Raw genomic sequence first — 24,082 nt, 5'->3', positions numbered from 1 at the left:
AAATAGAAATAACAAATAGAGATACATCCATGCACCAATGGACACATTATCTTTGACAAAGGAGGCAAGAATTGATGCTTTCAAACTGTGGTGTTGCAGGAGACTCTTGAGAGTCACTTGAACTCCAAGGGGGTCAAACCACTCATTTGTAAAGGAAATAAATCCTGAATATTCATTGGAAGGACTGATGATGAAGCTGAAGCTCCAATATTTTGGTCACCTGCTGGGAAGAACTGACTGATTGGAAAAGCCCCTGATGCTGGGAAAGATTGAGGGCAGGAGGAGAAGGGGATGACAGAGGATGCATCACTGACTGAATAGACATGAGTTTGGGCAGGCTCCAGGAGATAGTGAAGGACAGGGAAGCCTGGTGTGCTGCAGTCCATGGGGTCACAAAGAGTCAGACATGGCTGGGCAACTGAACAACACTTTCAGACATGGAAGGATACCAGCTTGTTCCCATGATGTCAGCTGGCATTGTGAGTGTCATAATATATCTTGACAAGAGGCCAACAGCTCTGGTTTCACTTGGCACCTAGGCTACTAAACTAGGGTCATGGCTACTATGGTTGGGGTGAGGCTGATGTGACTGGAGATCCATGTTGACATTTGCTCATGACTGATGGTGTAGGAGGGAAAGACTTCTGTGTTCAAGAATGGTTAAAAACTTGCATTTTCTGAAATACTTGCCTCTTTCCTCTGTTTTAATCAGACTGTGCCTGCAGAGCACAAGTGACTCTCCTTACTTTTTCTCTGTGCTGGAGAGATGCAAACCAGACTCCCAAGGCTCATGGTGCAGGTTGATCTGAGACCTCTTCCTGGGCTTTGGGGTCTCAGCATTTGAGGACTTCAGGAACACAGGAGTAATTTTTCTTCGTAGAGAGTCACACAGTTCCCCATTGTCAAGAAATAGGCATGGCTTACATATTGGGATGAGTAGTGATCACCCACAGAGCATCTTCCCAAACCAGAATGACCTCCCATGCATCCCATGGCCATGTTGGGCTATGTAGTTCCAGAGTGAGTTGACTGGATGAGAGGTGGGCATCTGAGATAGGTAGATGCATTTCCACATAGTTTGGAATTGACGTCAAGCAAGAGAGCAACAGTTTCTGAACTCTGTGATCTTAAGACCTGGATGCAGAGGATGTTGGTGTGTAAAGAAGGGAAAGAGGTGAGGATGGGCAGAAAGAGGCAGAAGCCAGAGAGGTAGCACAAGATTGTCTGTGCCCTGCACCACCACCCCCCACACTGCCCAGTCCTTCTAAATTCAATTCAGAATTCTGTTTTCAGAAAACAAAATGCCTCCCTTGGACTCAACCATATCCAGCTGTTTGACTTATATGTGATAAAAACAGGCTACTCTAAACTCCCTTTATAAGAATGACCAGGCGTGACCTTGGTCTGAAGAGCTGTGTATTGAAGACCTGTTTGCTCATTACTATTCATATTTCAAATGCTATCAGGAATTGAGGATATTTTCAGTAACAGGAGAAAGATCTTAGCAGAAGCCTGAGCTGCATGCTGAGAGGTGTGGCTTTGTTTTCAGACCTTCTGTCCCATATACACACTGAGGCTGCAAGTGTGTTGTGAAGAGGGGTGGGACTTGGGGGTCCTATTCAGCAAGGGCCAGATAGGTCAGTCTTCCTGGTCCCTGGAAACAAAGGAAAGAGTGGCTCTTTTCCTGTCTGGAAGAAGGGTATTCATCACCCCTTTCCATGAGCCTGTGGTTCCTTCAGGCCTCATTTCAAATTCTGAAGTACAGATGTTGTTTAAATTTTTCTTTGCAGTCACCCACTTGGGTCTGACTCTTTGCAACTCCATGGCCTGGAGCACACCAGGCCTCCCTGTCCTTCACCATCTCCGCAAATTTGTCCAAGTTCAAGTCCATTGCATCAGTGATGCTTTCCAGCCATCTCGTCCTCTGATGCCCTCGTCTTCTTCTGCCCTCAATCTTTCCCAGCATCAGGGAATTTTCCATAGAGTCAGCCATTTGCATCAGATCAGCAAACTACTGTAACTTCATCATCATTCCTTCCAATGAGTTCTAATGAGATGGATGAAACTGGAGCCCATTATACAGAGTGAAGTAAAACAGAAAGATAAACACCAATACAGTATACTAATGCCTATATATGGAATTTAGAAAAATGGTAACGATAACCCTATATGCAAGACAGAAAAAGAGACACAGATGTATAGAACAGACTTTTGTACTCTATGGGAGAAGGCAAGGGTGGGGTGACCTGAGATAATAGCATTGAAACATGTATATTATCAAGTGTGAAACAGATCGCCAGTCCAGGTTGTATGAATGAGACAAGTGCTCGGGGCTGGCGCACTGGGATGACCCAGAGGGATGGGATGGGGAGGAAGGTGGGAGGGGGGTTCAGGATGGGGAACACATGCAAATCCATGGCTGATTCATGTCAATGTATGGCAAAAACCACTATAATACTTTAAAGTATTTAGCCTCCAACTAATAAAAATAAATGAAAAAAATTTTTTTCTTTGCGATGTGTTCAGTCACCCACTTGGGTCTGACTCTTTGTAGCCCCATGGCCTATGGCACACCAGGCCTCCCTGTCCCTCACCATCTCCCCAAATTTGTTCAAGTTCAAGTCCATTGCCTCAGTGATGCCATCCAACCATCTCATCCTCTGACGTCCTTATCTCCATCTGCCCTCAATCTTTCCCAGCATAAGAGACTTTTCCATAGAGTTGGCCATTTGCATCAGATGACCAAACTACTGGAGCTTCATCATCAGTCCTTCCAATGAGTATTCAGAGTTGATTTCCCTTAGGATTGACTGGCTTGGTCTCCTTGCTGTCCAAGCGACTTTCAGGAGTCTTCTCTAGCACCACAGTTTGAAGGCATCAATTCTTTGGCATTTTGCTTCTTTATGGTCCAGCTTTCGCAACTGTTCATGACCACTGGAACAACCATAGCCTTGACTGTATGGACCTTGTTGACAGAGTAATGTTTCTGCTTTTCAGCACACTGTCTGGGTTTGTCATAGCTTTCCTGCCAGGAAGACGTCATCTTCTAATTTCACGGCTGCAGTCATCATCTGCAGTGATCTTAGAGCCCAAGAAGAGGAAATCTATCACTACTTCCACCTTTCCGATTCTATTTGCCATGAAGTAATGTGACTGGATGCCATGATTTTAGTTGTTTTTTGTTTTTTAATATTTAGTTTCAGGCTGTCTCTTTCACCTTCTTCCTTCACTTTCATCAAGAGGCTCTTTAGTTCCTCTTTGTTTTTTACCCATAGAGTGGTATCATCCACATATCTGAGGTAGTGATGTTTTTCCAACCTATCTTGATTCCAGCTAGTAACTCATCCAGCCTGACATTTCTCATGGTGTGCTCAGTGTGTAGGTTAAATAAATAGGGGAAGAGCAGTTCGCCCTGTTGTACTCCTTACTCAATCTTGAGCCAATCAGTTGTTCCACACAGGGTTCTGACTGTTGCTTCTTGACACACATACAGGTTTCTCAGGAAACAGATAAGATGGTCTGGTATGCTTATCTTGTTAAGAGCTTTGCACAGTTTGTTATAATCCACAAAGTCAAAGGCTTTAGCATAGTCAATAAAATAGAGATAGATGTCTTTCTGGAATTCCCATGCTTTCTCTATGACCCAGCGAAAGCTGGCAATATGGTCTCTGGTTCCTCTTCCGTTTCTAAACCCAGCTGGGACATCTGGAAGTTCTCGGTTCACACAATGCTAAAGGCTGACATGCAAAAAAAATTTTTTTTAATTGAAATTCTTTCATTTATTTTTATTAGTTGGAGGCTAATTACTTTACACTATTGTAGTGGTTTTTGTCATACATTAACATGAATCAGCCATGGATTTACATGTACTCCCCATCCCAATCCCCCTCCCACCTCCCTCTCTACCAGATCCCTCTAGGTCTTCCCAGTGCACCAGGCCTGAGCACTTGTCTCTGGCATGCAAAATTTTGACCATGATCTTATTAGTGTGGGGGATGAGTGCAATTGTCTAACAGTTAGTACATTCTTTACTGCTACTTTTCTTGGGAACTGGGGTGAGGATTGACTTTTTCCAGTTCTGTGGCTATTGCTGGGTCTTCTGGATTTGCTAACATTTTGAATGCAGCACCCTGATGGCATTATCCTTTAGGGCTTTGACTAGCTCTACTGTCACTCTTTGCAGTAGTGTGTCAATAAAATCAAGTAAATATACAGAGGCCTATGGTCAAAAACTTACAAGCCGAAAATGTAAGTTCTGGGGTCATATAGCCTTTTACCTGAGTGAGTGCTCCTGATCTCGGAGGGAGAGGAGTGAGCACTCCTGGAGAGATATCTTTGTTCTCTGCCCAAGGATGGAACCTGGGTAGACTGGATGAAACCCCAGGAATCCTAGTCAACACATCACCAGGAACTAGAGACTAGAAGCAAAGTGACTCTGGCTCTTTCCCCCATTTGAAAGCAAGAATGTTTCAAGGAGGCAAAAACTATAAATAGGTACAAAGTTTATTAGAGACACAGCACACTGTATGGCAGAGTATACAGAGAAGAAGATTGTTTATTTAAGACAGAAGCAAAGCAGTAATGGGCCCAGAGAGAGGTATGGGCATTCTCTCTAATGAGGAGAAGTGCCTTAAGTCAGAGTTAAACAGAGACTTACACCCGTGGTAAAGTGCAGAGTCCTGAATGAGGGGGAGAGCAGTAAAGATGTGACATAAATTAACTTATATAGGACAGTCCTTCCAGATCATTGTTTACCTTTGGCCAAATATCTTGTTAATTTCTTCACACCTGACTGGTCCATGGACCCTCAGAAGATGCATGTGAAACTGTTTTCTAAGATACATCCCACCACAGATGTCTATGGTGCATGTCCACACTTATCATGGGGTGGGGCCCCCCTCCCTTTTTGAGCCCCAAGAAGCCTTCCTGTGCATGTGTAGACAGGGAAGTCTGTTGAACTCAGGAGTGGGCTCCTTATCTATTTGCTATAGCAGAGCTCAGCTTTTGCCACTAGCTTTGTCCTTGGAATGTCTGGGTGTGAACAAAGCTTCAGTATTACTCGATTTGACAAACACCAGGTGTCCAGCCCAGAGGCATACTATCTCCTACCTCATGAAGTGCAGGTTCCCTTCCTCTCTGTATCTTGGATTCCATGAATGTAAAATGAGAAGGGTTTGCCTAAATTATCTCTGAGGCAGAGGGGAGACAAACATCCCTTGAACTTCAAGTCAGGAAGAGGTTGGGGGATGAATCTGAACATGACTGGACACCCTCTCTGCCTGAAACTTCAGAAGGGATTAGGACTGTGCAGATGGTACATTCTCTGATGAGGCATCCAGAGTCACACTGTCATGGGAAGAAAGAGATCCTGGGTGGTCAAGGGTGAGGGGAGTCTACTGGGTACAAACCCACTCAATATGGCCAGAGAAGTTGGTGCTTCCTTGCCAGCAAGAAGCAGCCACGATGACCTCCAAGCCGCAGGGCTGCAGCTTGCCTTGGTTAGAGGACTCTGGGGTTTGGAGAGAGGTCCTGACAGGGCTCTACCTGGGGGAGGCCTCAATAGAAGGAATTTGAAACCATGGGAGAGAATGAGCACAAGCCTAGAGTGAGTGCAAGGAGGGAAGGGAGCCAGAGCTGAGGCTCCTGGTCCCCTCTATGGAGTGTCAGGAGAGGAGGAGAGGTGAGAGAAAAAGCCTGAAGGATAAGAAGATTGAAGGCAGGAGATAAAAGGCAAGGAGGAGGCAGTGACCAGTGGGGTCAAATGGGTTCCATGTTTGGCAGAGGTGGAGGGCTGGACACCTCTCTTCTTAAGGAGGAGACACTGGATTTTACAACAGGGCCATCTTGGAGACCTCCTTTTAGCCCTTGCCTGTGAGTCAGCAGGCTGCCCCCCTTTTGTGTGACAAATCTTCCAGATGTGAAGCCAGTTGCAAACTTTATTCTGAGGGAGGAGTTCCATAGGAGGCCTGCCTTGTGGCCTCATCCCATGGCTCAGTGGGGAAGCCGTGAGCAGCAGAGTGTCACCTTTTTATTGGGATGATGGCAGCTCACAGCTCTGGGCACTGCCCCCTTCCTCCATGGGCTGGAGCTGGGGTGGGGGGAGCCTCAAAACTCGCAGATCACGAGGAGTTTCTTACTGCAGGGTACGTCATTCCACTTGCCCTCAGGATAGATCTCCACACAGTTCTCTGGTTGTCCGTCATTGCTGTTGTTGGGCTCCCCGCTGGCCCAGTTGGAATAGACCAGTGACTCCCCTGTGGGGTAGGTGAACCTGCCCTCCGTGGAGATGTCACTCATGCTGAGGTAAGCTTGCTTGTTCTGGGCTCTGACCAGCTGTGTCACAGCCTCGTTCTCAGCTGCAGAGCGTGGGGAGGCCAGCTGTCCCCTAGCCTCTCTGCAGACTTGCTGGGCATCTGAATATGATTTTACAGCACCTGCTGTCTTGAAGATCTTCTCCCCGACAGCCAGGCCAGATGGGAAGAGCACCGCTAGGGAAAGAAGAAAGTCAGATTGGGAATGTGGCAGCACCTAGACCTTGTGATCCAACTGGAGTCCCCAGCTCCCACCAGGGTACCAGGGCACCAGGTAGAACAAAATGAGGCACTTAGCTCCTGAGCACTGGTCATGTAAGAGGTGAGGACCCTGGAACTCAGGTGCTTATGCAAGAGGCCTAAAGTCACCCAACTGTCAAATGTAGATGAGGATCAGACCTTGTTGGATGTGACACTAAATCTCCCACATGCACTTTCTTTTCCTCCCCGTGATATTCACCAGAAGCTGGGACTTTAATTACTGTGTAAACAGGAAAGACTGTGGCAGGGAAATGACACTTAGAGCTCAGGGCAGCTCCTGAGAGTGGAGAAAACTCCACACAGGCAGCTGATTCTCACCCGCACATGATGACCGGGTGTGTGGAGCTGTCTGAGCGCTTCTGTGCTGTGTGAAGGGTGAGAAGAAAGGGAGGAGAGGGGTGCATCTGAGAGCAGCCAAGTGCTGATCTCTGCATTGGGGGAGTCCAGTGTTGGCTTCCATATGCTTGCAGGTGATGCTACAGCCAGTCAGCCTCCCTGGACTACTGAGCAAGGGATAACAGCATCTCAGAGCTCTGCGTGGGGGCAGGAGGGCAGGGTGGGATCAGCTTTGGAGAGAGCCCTGTCTGGGCCTCAGAAAGTCATGTGTTCTGCCCCACCCTGGCAATGACAGTCCAGGTGACAAGGGAAAGTCACTTGTCTTTTCAGAGTTTAATCCCGTATTTCTAAGGAAAAGGTCCACTGCACAACAGCATCCTCTATGTGATATGTCAAGTATCTCTTTTGATTCCATCCCATTCATACCCCTCTGACTTCCAGGATCATGCATGGAAACGTTCAGGGCTCCTAAGGGGGCTCACTGGACTGGTTCTGAACCCAGGCTGCACCCTGACCCACTGCCTTTTTCCTCTGATTAGCTTCAACAAGCAGTTGGAGTCCAGATTTTCCAGTAGTCAGGATGGTACCCAGACAGCCCTGGACAAGGTCAGTGCAAGCTCATGTGACATGATTGGTTTACATCCCAAGCATTTGGGTGGTATGCGTGTGCATGCGTGAATATATCCGTGTGTCAATTTGAAGGTACCTGGGCTGACTTATGGTCCATCAGGATGGGTGTGTATATGTGTGCATGTGTGCTCAAGTATGTAGGTGGTGTGAACTGACTGATGGTATTTAGGTACACGCATGTGGCCAGCACATATGCTCAAATTCTACTTTGTTTATATCAGTCTGCATGAAGCGTTAGTTTTTAAGTCATGCCCAACTCTTTTTGACCCCATGGACTGAAGCCCACCAGGGTCCTCTGTCCACGAGATTTTCCAGGAAAGGAAATTGGAGTGGTTTGCCATTTCCATTCCCAGGGATCTTCCTGACCCAGATCAAACCCAGGTCTCCTGCAATGCAGGCAGATTCTTTACCAGCTCAGCTACCAGGGAATGAGAGAGTAAATAGATATGTAAATATGACTGTGCAAGAAGAAAGACATAAACTGCTAAAAATTCTAATCCCACTATTTCAGTACTTAGTCGGCTTGAGTTCTTAGAGGCCAACCCTCTGTATCACCCAATCAGGTCCCTATATGCACTACTCCTACAGAAAACTCTTCCTTTTTTGGATCAACAATGTTTGATAAGTGATGTGCATTCAAAGCTGCCATCAGGGAGAGGAGAGAAGGAGGAGGGGCAGTTGGTGGAGCATCCCGAAGGTACAGGGCACTCAGGTGTGTGCTCCCAGAGGTCTCTGCCTGCTTAGGATCCAGGCTTAGGGAAGAATCTCTGCTTCAACACCACCAGAGGTGCAGGGGGAGTCCAGCACTGGCCAGAGCCTGGAGGCAGCCTATTCCTTCCATACCCAGGGACATCTTTAGGGTAAGATACTTGATGGCCACACACCAACGAAAGGTCCCCAGCAGCCTTGAAGCCCACAGGCAGCATCCCACCCCCACTCTCAGGATCATGTCTGGATTCTCTGCTGCCCTGGGCTGTGTGGCTTCTGCTCTGGGCATTTGCACACCTGGCCCAAAGAGGGAAGAAATGCATCCTGGGTTGGGTGTCTGTTTGTCTGTCATAGGAATCCACCAGGGTAGGCCTGGATAAGGTCTGCTGAACAGATGACTCAGACTGCATTCACCTCCTTGTCTTGTGCATCTACTTGAACCCCTGGAGCATGTGGGGCTCAGCTCTGTCCCAGCCCTGTCCTTAGCCCCGCTCCCACTCCAGGTCTAGTTCAGTCCCAATCATGGTCCCAGCAAGTCCAATTTAGACCCAAGCCCAGTGAACTGTAAGCCAAGCCCAGACTAAGTCTGAGCCCCATGATCAGGGCCTGGCTCAGGGTCAGGTCCAGGAACTCACCTTTCTTATAGTGAGAGAAGGCATTTTGGAGGCGTCGCAGGTGTCCCTCTAAGACTGCCACCTGCTGCCTGACAGCATCGACCTCTGCAGAAGGGAGAGGCCAAGTGAAGACAGATCTAGAACAGCCTGGGGTCACTCAGAGCCCAGGCCTCAAGAGAACGATGTCCAGGTGCAGAGGCAATTTGGGAGTGGGGTAAGGAGGTGGAACAGAGGCCTAGGAAGCCCTCTTCTGTTGATCTAGCTGGCCTCTGCTTCCACGGGATTTCCTGCAGTTCTCTTGTGAACAGTATCCCCTGAACAGGTCCCTGCACCTCACTGACAGTGAACCAGATGTCATTTTAATTCCAAATTCTAGGAATCTGATAGCACTTCCTTTTGCATTGCAGGGGGTGGTATGGTTGTAGGAGAGGAATAGACATAGCTTGAGTATTTCCCATCCACTGAGTAATTTGATATTCAAGGTTATCTGATGAACTGGAGAGAGAGGTTGGCTTGTCATAGAAATCGGATAGAAAATCTGCTCAGGGTCTCCTCCAGCAAGTCATAGAGGCTAAGACCAGAGTCCACCTTGCCATACACCCTGTCAACTTTTCCTGCTTTGACCCCCATCTGTAACTAAATGGGATATCTGAGAGGAGAGCTGAGCTAAATAAGGCCTCCTCCCTGCCCCACACCCTAATGGGGTCCCCCAGTCTTCCTTACCTGTAAGCCCACTCTCACCCTTTGCTCCTCTTTCTCCAGGAGTACCTCTGTCTCCCTTCAGTCCTGGGGGGCCCCTGGCACCTGAAGGCCCCTGTGGACCTATGGCTCCAGCAGGCCCTGGGATCAGAGAAATAGAAATGGGTGAGTGCTGAACATATGTTTTAGCATTTTTGTGTCCCCCCAACCCCCATTCATAGACTCGTATCTCCCAGCCATACACCCTCCTACATGCAAATGTCCCTCTGTGCCTGGAACTCTTCTTACATCCCCTCTATACACTGAGTGTCCCATAATCCAACAACCAGCCTTCCCTGGATACAGACAGTCCCTGCTAATCACCACCCTCTCCCTGGAGACAGACAGTGCCCAGAGCCCAACGCTGGCCCTCTCCCTGGAATGCCAGCTCTGACCTGGTAGCTGGAGGGGATGGGCACAGGGGAACATGAGCCCAGCCCCACGTCCATTCCTCACCTGCCGCCCCAGCACGTCCAGAGGCTCCAGTCTCCCCGGGGGCACCTCTCTCTCCTTTGAGACCTGTGGGGCCTGGGGAGCCCTGCATGCCTGGGGCACCCACTCCTCCTGCAGAAGGAACACATTGGAGAAGCACGGCTGAGAGTGTGCTCAGCAGGTACCATTTCCTCAGCAGTGCAGCTTGTCACCCACAGCTCCAGGTGAGAGAGCGACCTGGGAGACTGCTCCTGACCACTTGGTCTCTTCCAGGAACCATATCGGGAAATTCAGTCAGTGTTGGAAAGTTGAGGGTTTAGTCCCGGCAAGGCCGACCAGGCGCGGAGGTTCCAGGCTTTTCCAGACACTGTGCACGTACCTTGGTCCCCACCAGGGCTGCCCATGTCACCCCTCCCATCTCCCTCCCTCACCCACCACACACCACCCTCCTACCTTTGGGCCCAGTCTCTCCTTTGGGGCCTGGTGTGCCCGGAGGTCCCATGCTCCCCTGCCTCCCTGAGGGGCCCTCTCTCCCAGCTGGACCAGGCATGCCTGGAGGCCCTGGGGAAAAGGACCAGCCTGGTTAGTGACACTGAATCTCCTTGGAGGTAGAAGTGCTTAAAAGATGGAGCTGTAATAGAAGTCAGACAGGCAGCCTCCTCCTCAAAATGGTGCCCCTAGGAAGCACCAGCCATCTCTGAAATAACCTCGTGCCACCTTGAGAACGACCTTCTTCCTCTTCCTGGAGTGGAATCTGTGCATGCCTACTGCCGTGTCCTAACGCAGCACACCACCTGCAGACACCTGCATTCCACGCCCACCTGCTCACCAGGTGGTCCAGGGTCTCCCTTTGGTCCGGGTTCTCCAGCAGAGCCATTGTCCCCTTTCGGCCCAATGGGGCCAGCTGGTCCTGGCCTCCCTGCTCGTCCTGCAGGTCCTGGTGAACCTTTGGCAGAAGAAGAGATGGACATAAAGCTGACCCCGGCCCAGGAGGAGCCAGCTGCCTGCAGAGTCAGGACCCTGGCATTCTTTCTGGGTTCTGTAGGGTGGAGACACTCCCCCTCCAGGTGACTGGTCCGTGGAGATCTAGGAAATCTGTGTCTACATCTCCATTTTACAGGTGAAGAAACAGGCTTGCAGAGTTGGAGGCAGATCCAAACCTAGACCCACCTGACTTTGCATACAATGCATCTGCCCCTGCCCCAAGGCCACGGTATTTATGGCAGTTAAGTCTGTCAGCTTTTACCCTTGACCATGGACTCCCTGCCCTCCCCCCTTCCCAAAACCAAAGTTTTTGTCAGAAATGACACCTGACACTTAGCACCAGAGAAATAGAAATCAAAAGCACAATGAGCTGTCACCTCACTGTCAGAATGGCTACTACCAGACAGCAAATAAAAAGTGTTGGAGAAAGTGGAGAAAAGGGAAACTTTGTGAAGCAGGGATGTAAATCGGTACAGCCACTATGGAGAACAGTATGGAGGTTTCTCAGAAAGTTAAAAATAAAACTACGATGTAATCCATCAATTCCACTTCTGAGTATTTAACTAAAGAAAATGAAAACACTAACCTGAAAAGATATATGTACCCCCAAGTTAATTGCAGCATCATTTATGGTAGCCCAGACATGGATGAAGCCTAGAGTCCAAGTATCTGTGGATGGAAGAATGGATGTAGAAAATGCAGGGTGCATATACAATGGAACATTATTCAGGCATAAAAGGGAATGGAATCTTGCTATTTGCAGCAGCATTGGTGAACCTTGAAGGCACTAGCTTAGTGGAATAAGTCACAGAGAAGGGCAGTACTATATGATCTCACTTATATGTGAAATCTAAATAAACAAATGAACAAAAACAACATACTTACAGACACAGAGAACAGATCTGTGGTGGCTAAAGGTGGGGTTGAGAAGTGAGCAGAATGGATAGAATTCGTCAAAAGGTACAAGTGTGCAGTTAAAAAAAAATTGAGTCCTAGGAAGACGATGTACAGCAGAGTTACTATACTTAGTAATTCTGGGTTGCATGCTTGAACATTGCTGAGCAAGCAGATCTTAAAAGTTCTCATTACACACAAATTGTAACTATGTGTGTTGATGACTCATTGTGACAATCATTTCACAATATATGCAAATATGAATTCATTATGATATACATCTGAATCTTAATATATTATAGATCAGCTCTATTTTAATATAAAGAAGAGAAAAAACTACGTAACATGCTTTTAAAATTATGGAAGATAGGTGAAATTATTGTGCATTATTAAGTGATAAAGTAAGTTATAAACACTCTAATTAATATGATTCGGTTTCTTCAATGTGTCCATGCATGTATCAGGCATGTGCACATGTAATATATACTGTAAATAACGCAAGAACAGCATATACAAAGGTGTTAACAGTTGTTCTTTCTAAGGGGCACACTTCAGGCAATTTTAAATTTCTTCTCTTTGTATTTTGACCACATACTAATTTGTTTTGGAAAAATGACCAAACATTTCAAAGAATCACAGTACCTTAAGAAGGCTGCCTAAGTCTGAAATTATAAGAGGTTTGTCTTCAATGACTAAAGGGAGAATTGCCTATTGATTCAAGAATTATACATTCAATTCTGTGAGTTTGGTTCTTCTTTTTTCATTGAGATGAAATTCACATAATATAAAAATAATCTTTTATTTTTACTGTGATGTGTAGCTTTCAGGATCTCAGTTCCCCAATCAGGGATTGAACCTGAGGCCTGGCAGTGAGAACACCGAATCCTAACCACTGGACCTCCAGGAATTTCCTATAATTAATCATTTAAAGTATACAATTCAGCAGCATTTAGAACATTGACATAATTGTACAACTACCACTTCTCTTTAGTTCAAGACTATTTCATTAATCCCAAAGAAAACCTCATACCCATTTACCACTCCCTCCCTGCCTCCTCCAAGGCCCTGGCTATCTCTAGGCCGCCAACTGTCTCTCTTACCTATTCTGTATATTTTATATAAATACATACAATATATGACCCTTTGTGTCTGCCTTTTTAAACTAGCAGTGACATTCTTGAGGATCATCCAATTTGAAGCACATCTCAGTACTTCATTCCTTTCTATGGCTGAGAAATGTTTTATAGTATGAATATAACACATTTTCTTTATTCGTTCACCATGGATAAATGTTGATAGACACTTGAGTTGTTTCCATCTTTTGACTGTTGTGAGGAAAGCATTCATGTGCAAAAAGACAGCAAAAGGAATCTGTCAGTTACTACTAATTTGTGCATTCACTTATTTGTTCATTTCCTCATTTCATTTCTCTGTTCACTGAGAAGCTTTCTGTAAACATAGCTTTCTGCCTGGCACTGAGCAGGATGTAAATTTCAGCACCAGGGCCTGGTCTGCAAGAAATTTGTCACTGAATTTTAACTGAGAGGCACAGGTAATGAGTGAAGAAAACAGCTTAGGAGATGTCCCTCATCCCATCCCAGCACCCCAAACCATGGACACACATGTACTCATAGGAAACAGGACTTCAAGACTGAAGAGGATTCAGAGACCTGGAGAGGAGAGATGACATTTCAGATCTGGAATCCATTCCCCCAGGATAAGAAGGACCAGGCTTGCCTGGGCTAAGAATGTGCAGGCGGTGGGAGACTGGTGTAGTTGATGGGTGGTGAGAGCCTCTGTGCTGGACATTGTGTCCTGCTCTTAGTTCCAATCCTCACTAGGCAAGCAATGGGAGCCCGGAGGATGGGCTCCACATCCCAGACCCCCTGGTGCACTGTGCTCAGGCAGAGACACCTGGTCCCTGACTGAGCCTCTCCTGGGCTCCCACCAGGCTGGGGAGGGCAGCAGGTACCTTGGAAGCAAGTCACTCCTTAGAAGGGAGCATTAGAGGTTGCCCATCCTTTGCACAAACCATGGAGGCCATGAGAGCAGGGGGGTAGAGGAAGGGATACTGTTCAATTCAGGGCCCCTAGGGGAGCTAGAGAGAGCTGGCACCTTGAATACCACCCCTCCTCTGAGATCACTTCTAGGTGGCCTTCTCAAGCCCCAGCCCATTCATGTTGGAAGCTACTTTCTTTCTAAAAGACAGACAGATACTTGTCTCTTACCCTACAAATCCTGGGGATGTTATGTATTCTTCTCAGCTTTATATTTCTTTCCTCTCCAATCAAAGCACAAACTCCAGGAAGATAAAAGACCTCAGTTGATCCCTCCATAGCCCTGGCCCAGGGCCATGGTGGTCCCCTCGTCCTTGTTGCTGGTTCATAAGTTCTCACTTCTTGCCAGTAAAAACCAGATCTTCTCCTGTGGGGCAGTGTTTCCAGAAAATTCCCTTAACAATACATTTGGAAACCTCAGGAGAATTCAGCTGGTTGGGACAGCAGAAGAATAAAACGTGATCTTGAAGACCCAACAAAGAAATGAAGCCTTGGCTCAATTCTTTGTCACTGTGAGGTCAATATTATTCCCATCTAAAGATGATTAAACAGAAACTTACAACACTGTCATCAGTTCAAAAATATTTAACATTCTGCAGAGGCAACATTTAATAAGAATGATCAACAGTTAAGCTTTGGAGTATGCATGCTCAGTCGCATCTGACCCTTTGTGGATTGTAGCCTGACAGATTCCTCTGTCCATGATATTCTCCAGGCAATAATAGAGTTGCCATTTTCTATCCAGGCGATTGTCCCAACTGTGGGATCAAACCCAAATCTCCTATGTCTCCTACGTGAGTGTACTAAGTCACTTCAGTCGTGTGCAACCTGGAGCCCGCCAGGCTCCTCTGTCCATGGGATTCTCCAAACAAGAATACAGAAGAGGGTGCTATGCCCTCCTCCAGGGGATTTTTCTGACCCAGGAATCGAAACTGCATCTCTTACATCTCCTTCATTGGCAGGCAGATTTTTTACCACTAACACCACTTGGTGAGCCCAAAGAGTTCTGGAGCTGCTGCCGCTGCTGTCGCTGCTAAGTCACTTCAGTTGTGTCCGACTCTGTGCGACCCCATAGATGGAAGCCCACCAGGCTCCGCCATCCCTGGGATTCTCCAGGCAAGAACACTGGGGTGGGTTGTCATTGCCTTCTCCAGAGTTCTGGAGTAGGGGACTCCAAACACCAGTCATTCACTCACTGTTTGTACACTCTTGGAGTGGTAAGGGTCAGAAGATCCTAGAGGAGGAATCAGGGCAGGTGGTTATGGAGCTGGGGGCTTGGGCAAGCCAGTGTTTGCCAACCAGTAAAGCCATGTTTTAGGTGGATTGAAGATCTGGCGGAAACCTCCACCGTTGGGAAAACCATCTTCAAGGTTTCCACAGCAGAAGATTCAGAGTTTGGGGGTTGGTTACTATTCCAGTGCCCACCCCTTCCCATCAGGGCAAGCACATGGTCCCAGCTCTACCTGGATCCCCCTTCTCTCCCTGGGGACCTTCTCTCCCATCTTGTCCATCACGACCAGGCAAGCCACCCTCTGGGGGGCTACACACAACCAGGGTACAGGCGTTGGCCAGTGTTTTCCGGGAATAGATCTCCATTTCTGCTCCCAGGGATCTCCAGGGCTGTGTGAGCAGAAGCAGCACGGAGGGTGGGAGGAGAAGCATGTCCTAGGCAGAGGAACAGAAAGAGGGGGTGCTCTTGGTCCAAGGACGAGGACTAGGGCTGGCCCAGCTCCTGGAGGTCAGGAGAAGCCCTTCCCCCATCTCGCTCCCATCCTCTGGGGCCAAGAATAGTAGGGCTCCAAAAGCAGTTTGGGGAAAGTTAGGTTAAGGTCTGGCTAGGGAGGACATGAGTGAACCAGCTGGACCTCTGAGCTGGTCTGCCAGCAGCATGGATCTACTCTCAGATGCTCTGTGTCGTCCCTTTTTGGGCTTGTCATCCTTGCCTGGGGCACTGTGGTCAGGATGTAGAATTCCTCACTGAGGCCATTGTCACACCAGGAGGGACTCTCTGAGGGCCCTCAGGTGGGACCCTTCCCTCTCTGGCCTCTTTATCCCTTTTTATACCAGGAGGTTGGTAGCTTTACCTCTTACAAGGCTGGCTTGTTTCCTCTCACTTGCTGCTCTGCACAGAATAGTACTGGAGTCTGCAGTGCTATCTGAAAAAAAAAGCCAGAGTCCTAATGCTCGGTAAGGTCTGTCCTGAGCACAGAATGGCGCATGACTGCTTATTTGCCAGGATTGGTCATTCCTGGGCTCCACCAGGAAAGTTCCTGGCACACCTAGAGTCCTGCCCAGACCTCCTGAGAGGACCTGGACAGGGGCCTCATGGAAGAGAGGATGTTAGAGATGGGTGCCATCAGGTGGAAGCTGGCTTCAGAGGAGGAAAGCCGATGTCCAGTAGAGCTTCCAGTCACCATCAGAAAGCGACTCAGGAGCTAAGTGAGATCACGGTGGGTGCAGGACTTGGGTCACTCCCAGTGTTGGGCTTCGTTCCTTTCTCAGAGAGAAACTGTAAAGTTTTCAGTATGGAGAAGAATCATGGGAGTTGCAGAGACCTGGAAGAAAGCCTGAGGGACCTGTGCAAAGGACCAAGGGTTACCAAGCAGGCTGATGGGAGGGAAGGGGTTTCCTGACCAGAGAAGTGCCTCCTTCCAAGAGGAAGATGAACTGCATTTACCCTGGGGACTTCCAGACAATGGCATCAGAGATCTGGTTGGATGTCACATCCAACTCTCCCCCTCTCCCAGTCCTGAAAACACATCTCCCACCAAACCAAGAGAGTAGAGTGAAGAGCACCCCTTATTACCCACATTTTCTCCCACCACCAGCATTGAACCTCCTAGAGTGGAAGATCTACACACACCCTGCCTTCTTCAACCACCCACATAGGCAGGGATATATTCACCAGACATTGGAAACAAATTAAGAGGCAAGGACAGAGACACTCACAGTTGCTTCCTGTAAGGGTCCAGAACGTCCAGGCAAGTTAGAGTTCCTGGGTAAGCACTGGCTCTTTATACCTGCCCTGTAACTTGATCCTCAGCCCCAGTTTCCTGAGAATTCTCTTCAGGAAGTAGGGTAATTTACTTATTATTGACTCACTCAATTTCACCCCCAGCTGAACCCAGGTGTCCACCCGACCTCTGGACACCTGCCACTAATATTGATAGGACTAAACCCACCTTAGAGATCAAAGAGCACCCTCAGCCCAGGATCTCATGGGTACCCCCACTGTAGCCTTGTGAGTAAAATGGCAGCATCAGGGTCTGTATTTCATGACGTCCAGGGATCCAAGGTCCAGAGAAGAACAGCAAGTTGCACAATGATCTACAACTCTTGCAAAAGCAGCCTGCCTCTGCAGAGTCCAAGAAACACCACCTGCTGTGACCACTTCTCTTCCATCTTCATCTCAACATTTCTCCTCAGACACTAGGAAAGAGCTGGGAGCTGCTTGGCCAATCTGAGCAGAAGTGGGGCAGGTGAAGGGGTGCTGAGGCAACAGCCTGTGGGAGACAGTGTCTGTGGGAGCTGCCATCTGGCAGGGGTCACTCTTTTGCTTTCTGCTGTAGCTCTAGGACAACTCTCCACTTGCCTCAAGATGGCTTTCTATGCTCTCTGTTCATCCCCTGCCCAACCCTCCTTCACTCACATGACTATCCAATTCTCTTCATTACAGGGCTTACTGGTAACTGCCTACATACTTCCTGCCCCAGACACTGGTTTCCCTGGTAACTGATGAGCAAAGTGACATCACCTTCCTGTTAGACTGGTGGGTTCCTCCCTCAAGCAGTGAAAATTGCATCCATGTCCTTCCTGCTGTCTCCTTAACATGGTATGCTGTTGCACTAGGACCCTTCTTTTCTGGACACGTAGATTCCTTATCTAATAAGCCATGGACATCTTTGTCCCTGTCTCCTAGCTCTTGCTTTGGTCTCAAGGCTGGGCATCAACACCCGTGCACACCTGCAGGGTGCAGCCCAACAACTGGAGAGTCAGCCAGAAGGCTGCAGGTGATCCCTGAGTGCCGAGATGTTGGAGAATGAGGGCAGGGAAGGGAGAGTTGTGGGGATCATCCCAGGGTGTCATTCCCCTAGCATGTGGGTCCTGTGAGAGATATATTTCTCTTCCATTAAGCTGGTGACATCCTGTTAACCTCAGAGGCTCTTCCAGTTTAAAAGTAGCAGCCTGGGCTTGTGCTTCACCTGACTGCCTGGGGAGGTCTTGTGATACTGGCAAAACATGAGAGCCTTTCTGGTTTTATTGTTTTCTACAAAATGCAAACGTACCCCTCACCCCCCCACCCCTAAACAATTACAGGCTTTAGGGACACTAACTGGGACAGGCTTGTGAATTGGCCATGGTCAGTTACACTGAAGGGTTTGGTTGTGACCTGTGGCAATGGCAAAATAAAGAGAGTACCCTCTGGGCTTCTGGTCCCAGATGTGGGAGGGGGCAGAGCAGGGATACAGTGTCAAGGAACAATGCTCTATGCAGCCTACATGCTTTACAACAGTAAAGCTGTTTACTAAGTCGAAGCTGTTACAGTGGGCCTACATAAGTTGCTGAGCAATTAAAAAAAACACTGCTTTAGTGGCCATGAAGTTCAGGAATGAGCTGAAAAAATGCCATACCCTGGTGTTTCCATCTGTCCTACAGCCCTACTGCTGCTGGGCCAATAGAAGGATGAGTGGACTAAGTAAGTAACAACTGATACAGGAAACCCACTGTCTCAATCTGTGAACCAAGAGGCTAGCTTAAGTCTCAGAACTTCTCATTAAATATTCCAGGAGCAGTCAGCACAGGGCATATCTACATCGTGTTAACCCAGAGGCAAACTAGTCAATATCACTGGTGTTCAACTGTTGACCACCCAAGTATCATTGCCAGCTAAGGATCAGGAGAATAACTCACTTTTGCCCTTGCCACAGGATCTACCCCTAGGGGAGCATACTGTAAGTGGCCCTGGGACTAAAACTGGCAGGAAAGTCCCAGGTGTTTGGGGTTTGCTGCCCTGTGGGGATTAAGACTAGAAAGGAACTTACGGATTTCATCTGGACCCAGATAAGAAGACTAAGAAATTAATCAAGGCCCCCTACTAAAGAAAGGCACCATTATATTAACCTTGTGTTCTATTACACCCCCTCCAGTGTCTGACACTGGCTGAAGAGGACAGAGGTTGGACAGCATAACGGTACTGCTGCTGCTGCTGCTGCTAAGTCGCTTCAGTCGTGTTCAACTCTGTGCGACCCCATAGATGGCAGCCCACCAGGCTCCCCCATCCCTGGGATTCTCCAGGCAAGCACACTGGAGTGGGTTGCCATTTCCTTCTCCAGTGCATAAAAGTGAAAATTGAAAATGCAGATGCTCAGTCGTGTCCCACTCTTAGTGACCCCATGGACTGCAGCCTACCAGGCTCCTCTGTCCATGGGATTTTCCAGGCAAGAGTATTGGAGTGGGGTGCCATTGCTTTCTCCGTAATGGTACTGCAGCCCAGGACAAAAATCATAGTCAAGGGTGTTAATATGTCACAGTGCTGTTACTGCTCGTATTTTGCTTAATGGAAATGATCTTCCCTGCATTGAGCCTGTTAGACACCTTATATTTGATGTCTAGTCTGAGTGGAGGGATCTGTCTGCAGATAGAGCAACAATGATGACCTCAGTCCAAAATGAACCTGATGGCTGGGTCTATAGCAATATGCTACTGTTGTCCTCAGGAATTCCATGAAAAATTGACCTGATAAATGCCTGTCTCCAAAGGTTGCCTACCTTTTGGACTCAGTATTCAGTAGCTGTGGTTGTCTGTGTTGCATTTGTGGTATCTGTTTGTGGTACACCTCTATATACCTGAGGGCAGGAATATTGTGGAAGAGGGGTGGACCAAAATATTAAGGGGTATGCAGGTTGTGTAAGGATGGACTGTATGGTCAGCCCATTCAAGATGGCTGTTCTCTTGCTCTTTCTACACTTCCCTGCTTGACCAGCCCCTGCTCCACTCACAGGACTATCCAGTCCTCTTAAATATAGGGCTTAATTAGTAACCACCTACATGCTGGCTGCTGCCCTAGCTGCAGGTTTCCCTGGTAACAGATACACCAACTGACATCAATTCCCCCAGTAAATCATAGGGAGACAATTTGACACTTCTCCCCAGTGTCAAAAATTGCTGCCATTTCCTATCTGCTATAAACGGTGGCACTCACTGCATTCTATGTCATTCCAATTGCCATCAGAATAGATCTCAAGACAGTTCTCTGGTCTCTGTCTTTGGCCTTATTGTTGGGCTCCCTGCTGGCCCAGTTGGAATAGACCAGTGACTCCCCTGTGGGGTAGGTGAAACTGCCCTCCGTGGTGTTGTCATTCATGCTCAGGTAAGCGTGCTTGTTCTGGGCTCTGACGAGCTGTGTCACGGCCTCGTTCTCAGCCTCAGAGCACGGGGAGGCCAGCTGTCCCCTAGCCTCTCTGCAGACTTGCCGGGCATCTGAATATGATTTTTCAGCACCTGCTGTCTTGAAGATCTTCTCCCCGACAGCCAGGCCAGATGGGAAGAGCGCCGCTAGGGGAATTAAGGAGAGTCAGTTTGGAGATGTGGCAAAACCTAGACCTTGTGATCCAACTGGAGCCCCCGGCTCCCACCAGGGGACCAGGGCACCAGGTAGAAAAAAGCAAGGCACTTAGCTCCTGAGCACTCGTCATGTACGAGGTGAGGACCCTGGAACTCACGTGCTTATGCAAGAGGCCTAAAGTCACCCAACTGTAAGATGTAGATGAGGATCAGACCTTGTTGGATGTGACACTAAAGCTCCTATGTGCACTTTCTCTTCCTCCCCGTGATGTTCACCAGAATCCGGGACTTTAATTACTGTGTAAACAGGAAGGACTGTGGCAGGGAAATGACACTTAGAGCCCGGGGCAGCTCCTGAGAGTGGGGAAAACTCCACACAGGCAGCTCACTCTCTCCCATGCATGATGACTGGGCGTGTGGAGCTGTCTGAGCACTTCTGTGCTGTGTGAAGGGGTGAGGAGAAAGGGAGGGCAGGGGTGCATCTGAGAGCAGCCAAGTGCTGACCTCTGCACTGGGGGCAGTCCATTGTTGGCTTCCGTATGCTTGCAGGTGATGCTACAGCTAGTCAGCCTCCCTGCACCACTGAGCAGGGCATGATGCCATCTCAGAGCGCTGCGTGGGGGCAGGAGGGCAGGGTGGGATCAGCTTTGGAGAGGGCCCTGTCTGGGCATCAGAAGGCCATGTGTTCATCCCCACACTGGCAATATCAGCCCAGGTGGCAAGGGAAAGTCACTTCCCTTTTCAGAGTCTAATTTCTTATTTCTAGGGTAGAGGTACACTATATAACAACATCCCCTATGTGGTGTTTAAGTATCTCTTTTTGTGCCATCCCATCCATACCACTCTGGCTTCCAGGATCATTCATGGAAATCCTCAGGGCTGCTAAGAGGGCTCACTGGACTGGTTCAAAAACCAGGCAGCATCCTGACCCACTGTCTTTTTCCTCTGAGTAGCTTCAATAAGCAGTTGGAGACCAGATTTTCCACATAGTCAGGGTGGCACCCAGACAGCCCTGGACAAGGTCAGTGCAAGCTCATGTGCCATGATTGGTTTACATCCCATTCATCTGGGTGATGGGTGTGCATCGGTGTGCATGTGTGTTCATGTATGTAGATGGTGTAGACTGAGTGGTCTTTAGGAACACATGTGTGGCCAGTGCATATGCCGAAGTTCTGCTTTGTTTGTATCAGTCTGCATATGAGGGAGTAAATAGGTGTGCAGATATGATTGTGCAAGGAGGAAGACATGAACTGCTGGAAATGCTCATCCCTCTACTTCAATACTTAGTTGGCTTGAGTCCATAGGAGCCAACCCTATGTCTCACCAGATCAGACCTTTTTACACCCGGCACCTTCAGAAAACTCTGTTTTCAATCACTGAGGTTTCATGAATAATGTGGATTCAAAGCTGACTTCGGAGAAAGCAGAGAAGGAGAAGGTGCAGTTGGTGGAGAGTCCCAAAGGCACAGGGAACTCAGGTGTGTGCTCCAGGAGACCTCGGCCTGTTTAGGATCCAGGCTTAGGGAATAATCTCTGCTTTAAATACTTAAGCAGATGCAGGGAGAGTGCAGCACTGGCCAGATCCTGGAGGCAGACTGCCCCTGCCAGACTCAGAACATTTTTAGGGTGAGATACTTGGTGGCCACACACCAAGATCAGGTCCTTGAACCCCACAGGCAGCATCCCACCGCTGCCCTCAGGATCAGTCCTGGATTCTCTGCTGCCCTGGGCTGTGCGGCTGCTTCTCTGTGCACTTGTACACCTGGCCCCACAGAGGGAAGAAATGCATCCCACATTGGGTGACCCCTTGTCTGTCATAGGAACCCGCCCAGGGTAGGCTGTGGTGAACGCCTGCTGAGCTGGTGACATGGACCGCATCCTCCTCCTTGTCCCGTGTGTCTACTTGAGCTCCTGGAGCACGTGGGGCACGGCTCTGTCCCGGCCCTGTCCTTAGCCCCGCTCCTGCCCCAGGTCTAGGTCCAGACCCAATCATGGTCCCAGCAAGTCCAATTTAGACCCAGCCCAGCAAAGTCCAAGCCAAGCCCAGACTCAGTCTGAGGTCCACCATCGGTGCCAGCTCAGGGTCAGGTCCAGGAGCTCACCTTTCCTATACTGGGAGACAGTATTCCGGAGGCGTTGTACGCTACTTCTCCCTCTAAGTTTGTCATCCGCTGCCTCAGAGTATTAACTTCTGCGGGAGAGAGGCCAAGTGAAGACAGATCCAGCACTGCCTGAGGTCACTCAGAGCCCAGGCCTCAGGGAAGGGTGACGCATCTTGGGGGAGGGATAAAGACGTGGGATGCATGAGAGGAGGTGCTGGACTGAACAGGGCCTGCTGGCCCCTCTACACCCACTAGAGCCCCCAGAGCTTTCTTACCTGAAAATGCACTCTCCCCCTTTGCTCCTTTTTCTCCAGGATCACCTCTGTCCCCTTTTAGTCCTGGGGGGCCCATGGCACCTGAAGGTCCCTGTGGACCGATGGCTCCAACAGGCCCTGGGATCAGAAAATAGTTGTGTGAGTTCTGGGCACACTTTCCAGCACTTTTCACCTCCCCCAGTACATGGACTGTCATATCCCCGGCAGTATGCCCTCCCCCTGTACAAATGTCCATCTGTGCCTGCAACCACTCCTTGCATTCTCTCTATACACTGACTGTCCCAAAACCCAACAACCAGCCTTCCCTGGATACGGACATACCCTGCTGCTCAAACCATCCTCTCCCTGGAGACAGTTCCTAGAACCCAACACTGGCTCTCATCCTGGAATGCCAGTTCTGACCTGGTGGCTGGTGGGGGTGGGCAAGGGGAATATGAGCCCAGCCCCGTGTCCATTGCTGACTTGCCGCACGAGCACCTCCAGGGGCTCCAGGCTCACTGGGGACTCCTCTCTCTCCTTTGAGCCCTGCGGGGCCTGGGGAGCCTGCATGCCTGGGGCACCCAGTCCTCCTGCAGAGGGAACACACTGGAGAAACACGGCTGAGAGTGTGCTCAGCAGGTCCCACTTCCTAGCAGTGCAGCTTGTCACCCACAGCTCCAGGTGAGAGAGCGACCTGGGAGACTGCTCCTGACCACTTGGTCTCCTCTGGGAACGGCACTGGGGAAATTCAGTCAGTGTGGGAATGTGGGTGGAGAGGGCCAGGCCAGGCTGACCAGGCGCAGAGATTCCAGGCTTTTCCAGGCACTGTGCACATACCATGGTCCCCACCAGGGCTACCCATGTCACCCCACCCGTCTCCCTCCCTCACCCACCACACACCACCCTCCTACCTTTGGGCCCAGTCTCTCCTTTGGGGCCTGGTGTGCCCGGAGGTCCCATGCTCCCCTGCCTCTCTGAGGGGCCCTCTCTCCCAGCTGGACCAGGCATGCCTGGAGGCCCTGGGGAAACGGACCAGCCCCGTTAGTGACACTGAATCTCCTTGGACGTGGGAATGCATAAAAGATGGGGCTGTAATAGACATCAGACAGGCAGCCTCCTCCTAAAGATGTTGCCCCTAGGAAGCTCCAGCCATCTCTGAAATAACCTCGTGCCACCTTGAGAATTACCTTCTTCCTCT

General features: G+C 49.1%; 1 protein-coding gene across 2 annotated transcripts; it reads right to left on the bottom strand.

Moving 5' to 3' along the window:
- Positions 1 to 5,922: 5,922 nt before the first annotated feature.
- Positions 5,923 to 23,878, bottom strand: LOC122708941 (collectin-46-like). Of its 2 annotated transcripts, XM_043925797.1 has the most exons (10): positions 23,796 to 23,878; positions 22,906 to 23,022; positions 22,631 to 22,719; positions 15,429 to 15,630; positions 10,860 to 10,976; positions 10,484 to 10,591; positions 10,055 to 10,162; positions 9,584 to 9,700; positions 8,882 to 8,965; positions 5,923 to 6,488 (listed from the first exon to the last, which is right to left on the bottom strand). In XM_043925797.1, exons 1-10 carry the CDS (start codon positions 23,842 to 23,844, stop codon positions 6,106 to 6,108), a joined length of 1,374 nt encoding a protein of 457 aa, XP_043781732.1. In that variant the 5' UTR covers positions 23,845 to 23,878; the 3' UTR covers positions 5,923 to 6,105. The 2 variants fall into 2 exon arrangements, with proteins under 2 accessions (XP_043781732.1, XP_043781733.1); XM_043925798.1 differs by lacking the exons at positions 22,631 to 22,719; positions 22,906 to 23,022; positions 23,796 to 23,878 and adding an exon at positions 16,915 to 16,934.
- Positions 23,879 to 24,082: the final 204 nt, after the last annotated feature.

The sequence above is a fragment of the Cervus elaphus genome, chromosome 15, assembly GCF_910594005.1.
Source record: "Cervus elaphus chromosome 15, mCerEla1.1, whole genome shotgun sequence".
Taxonomy (NCBI): Eukaryota; Metazoa; Chordata; class Mammalia; order Artiodactyla; family Cervidae; genus Cervus; species Cervus elaphus.
The sequence above is the reverse complement of the archived record's forward strand: the minus strand, read 5'-3'. Positions and strand labels throughout refer to the sequence as shown.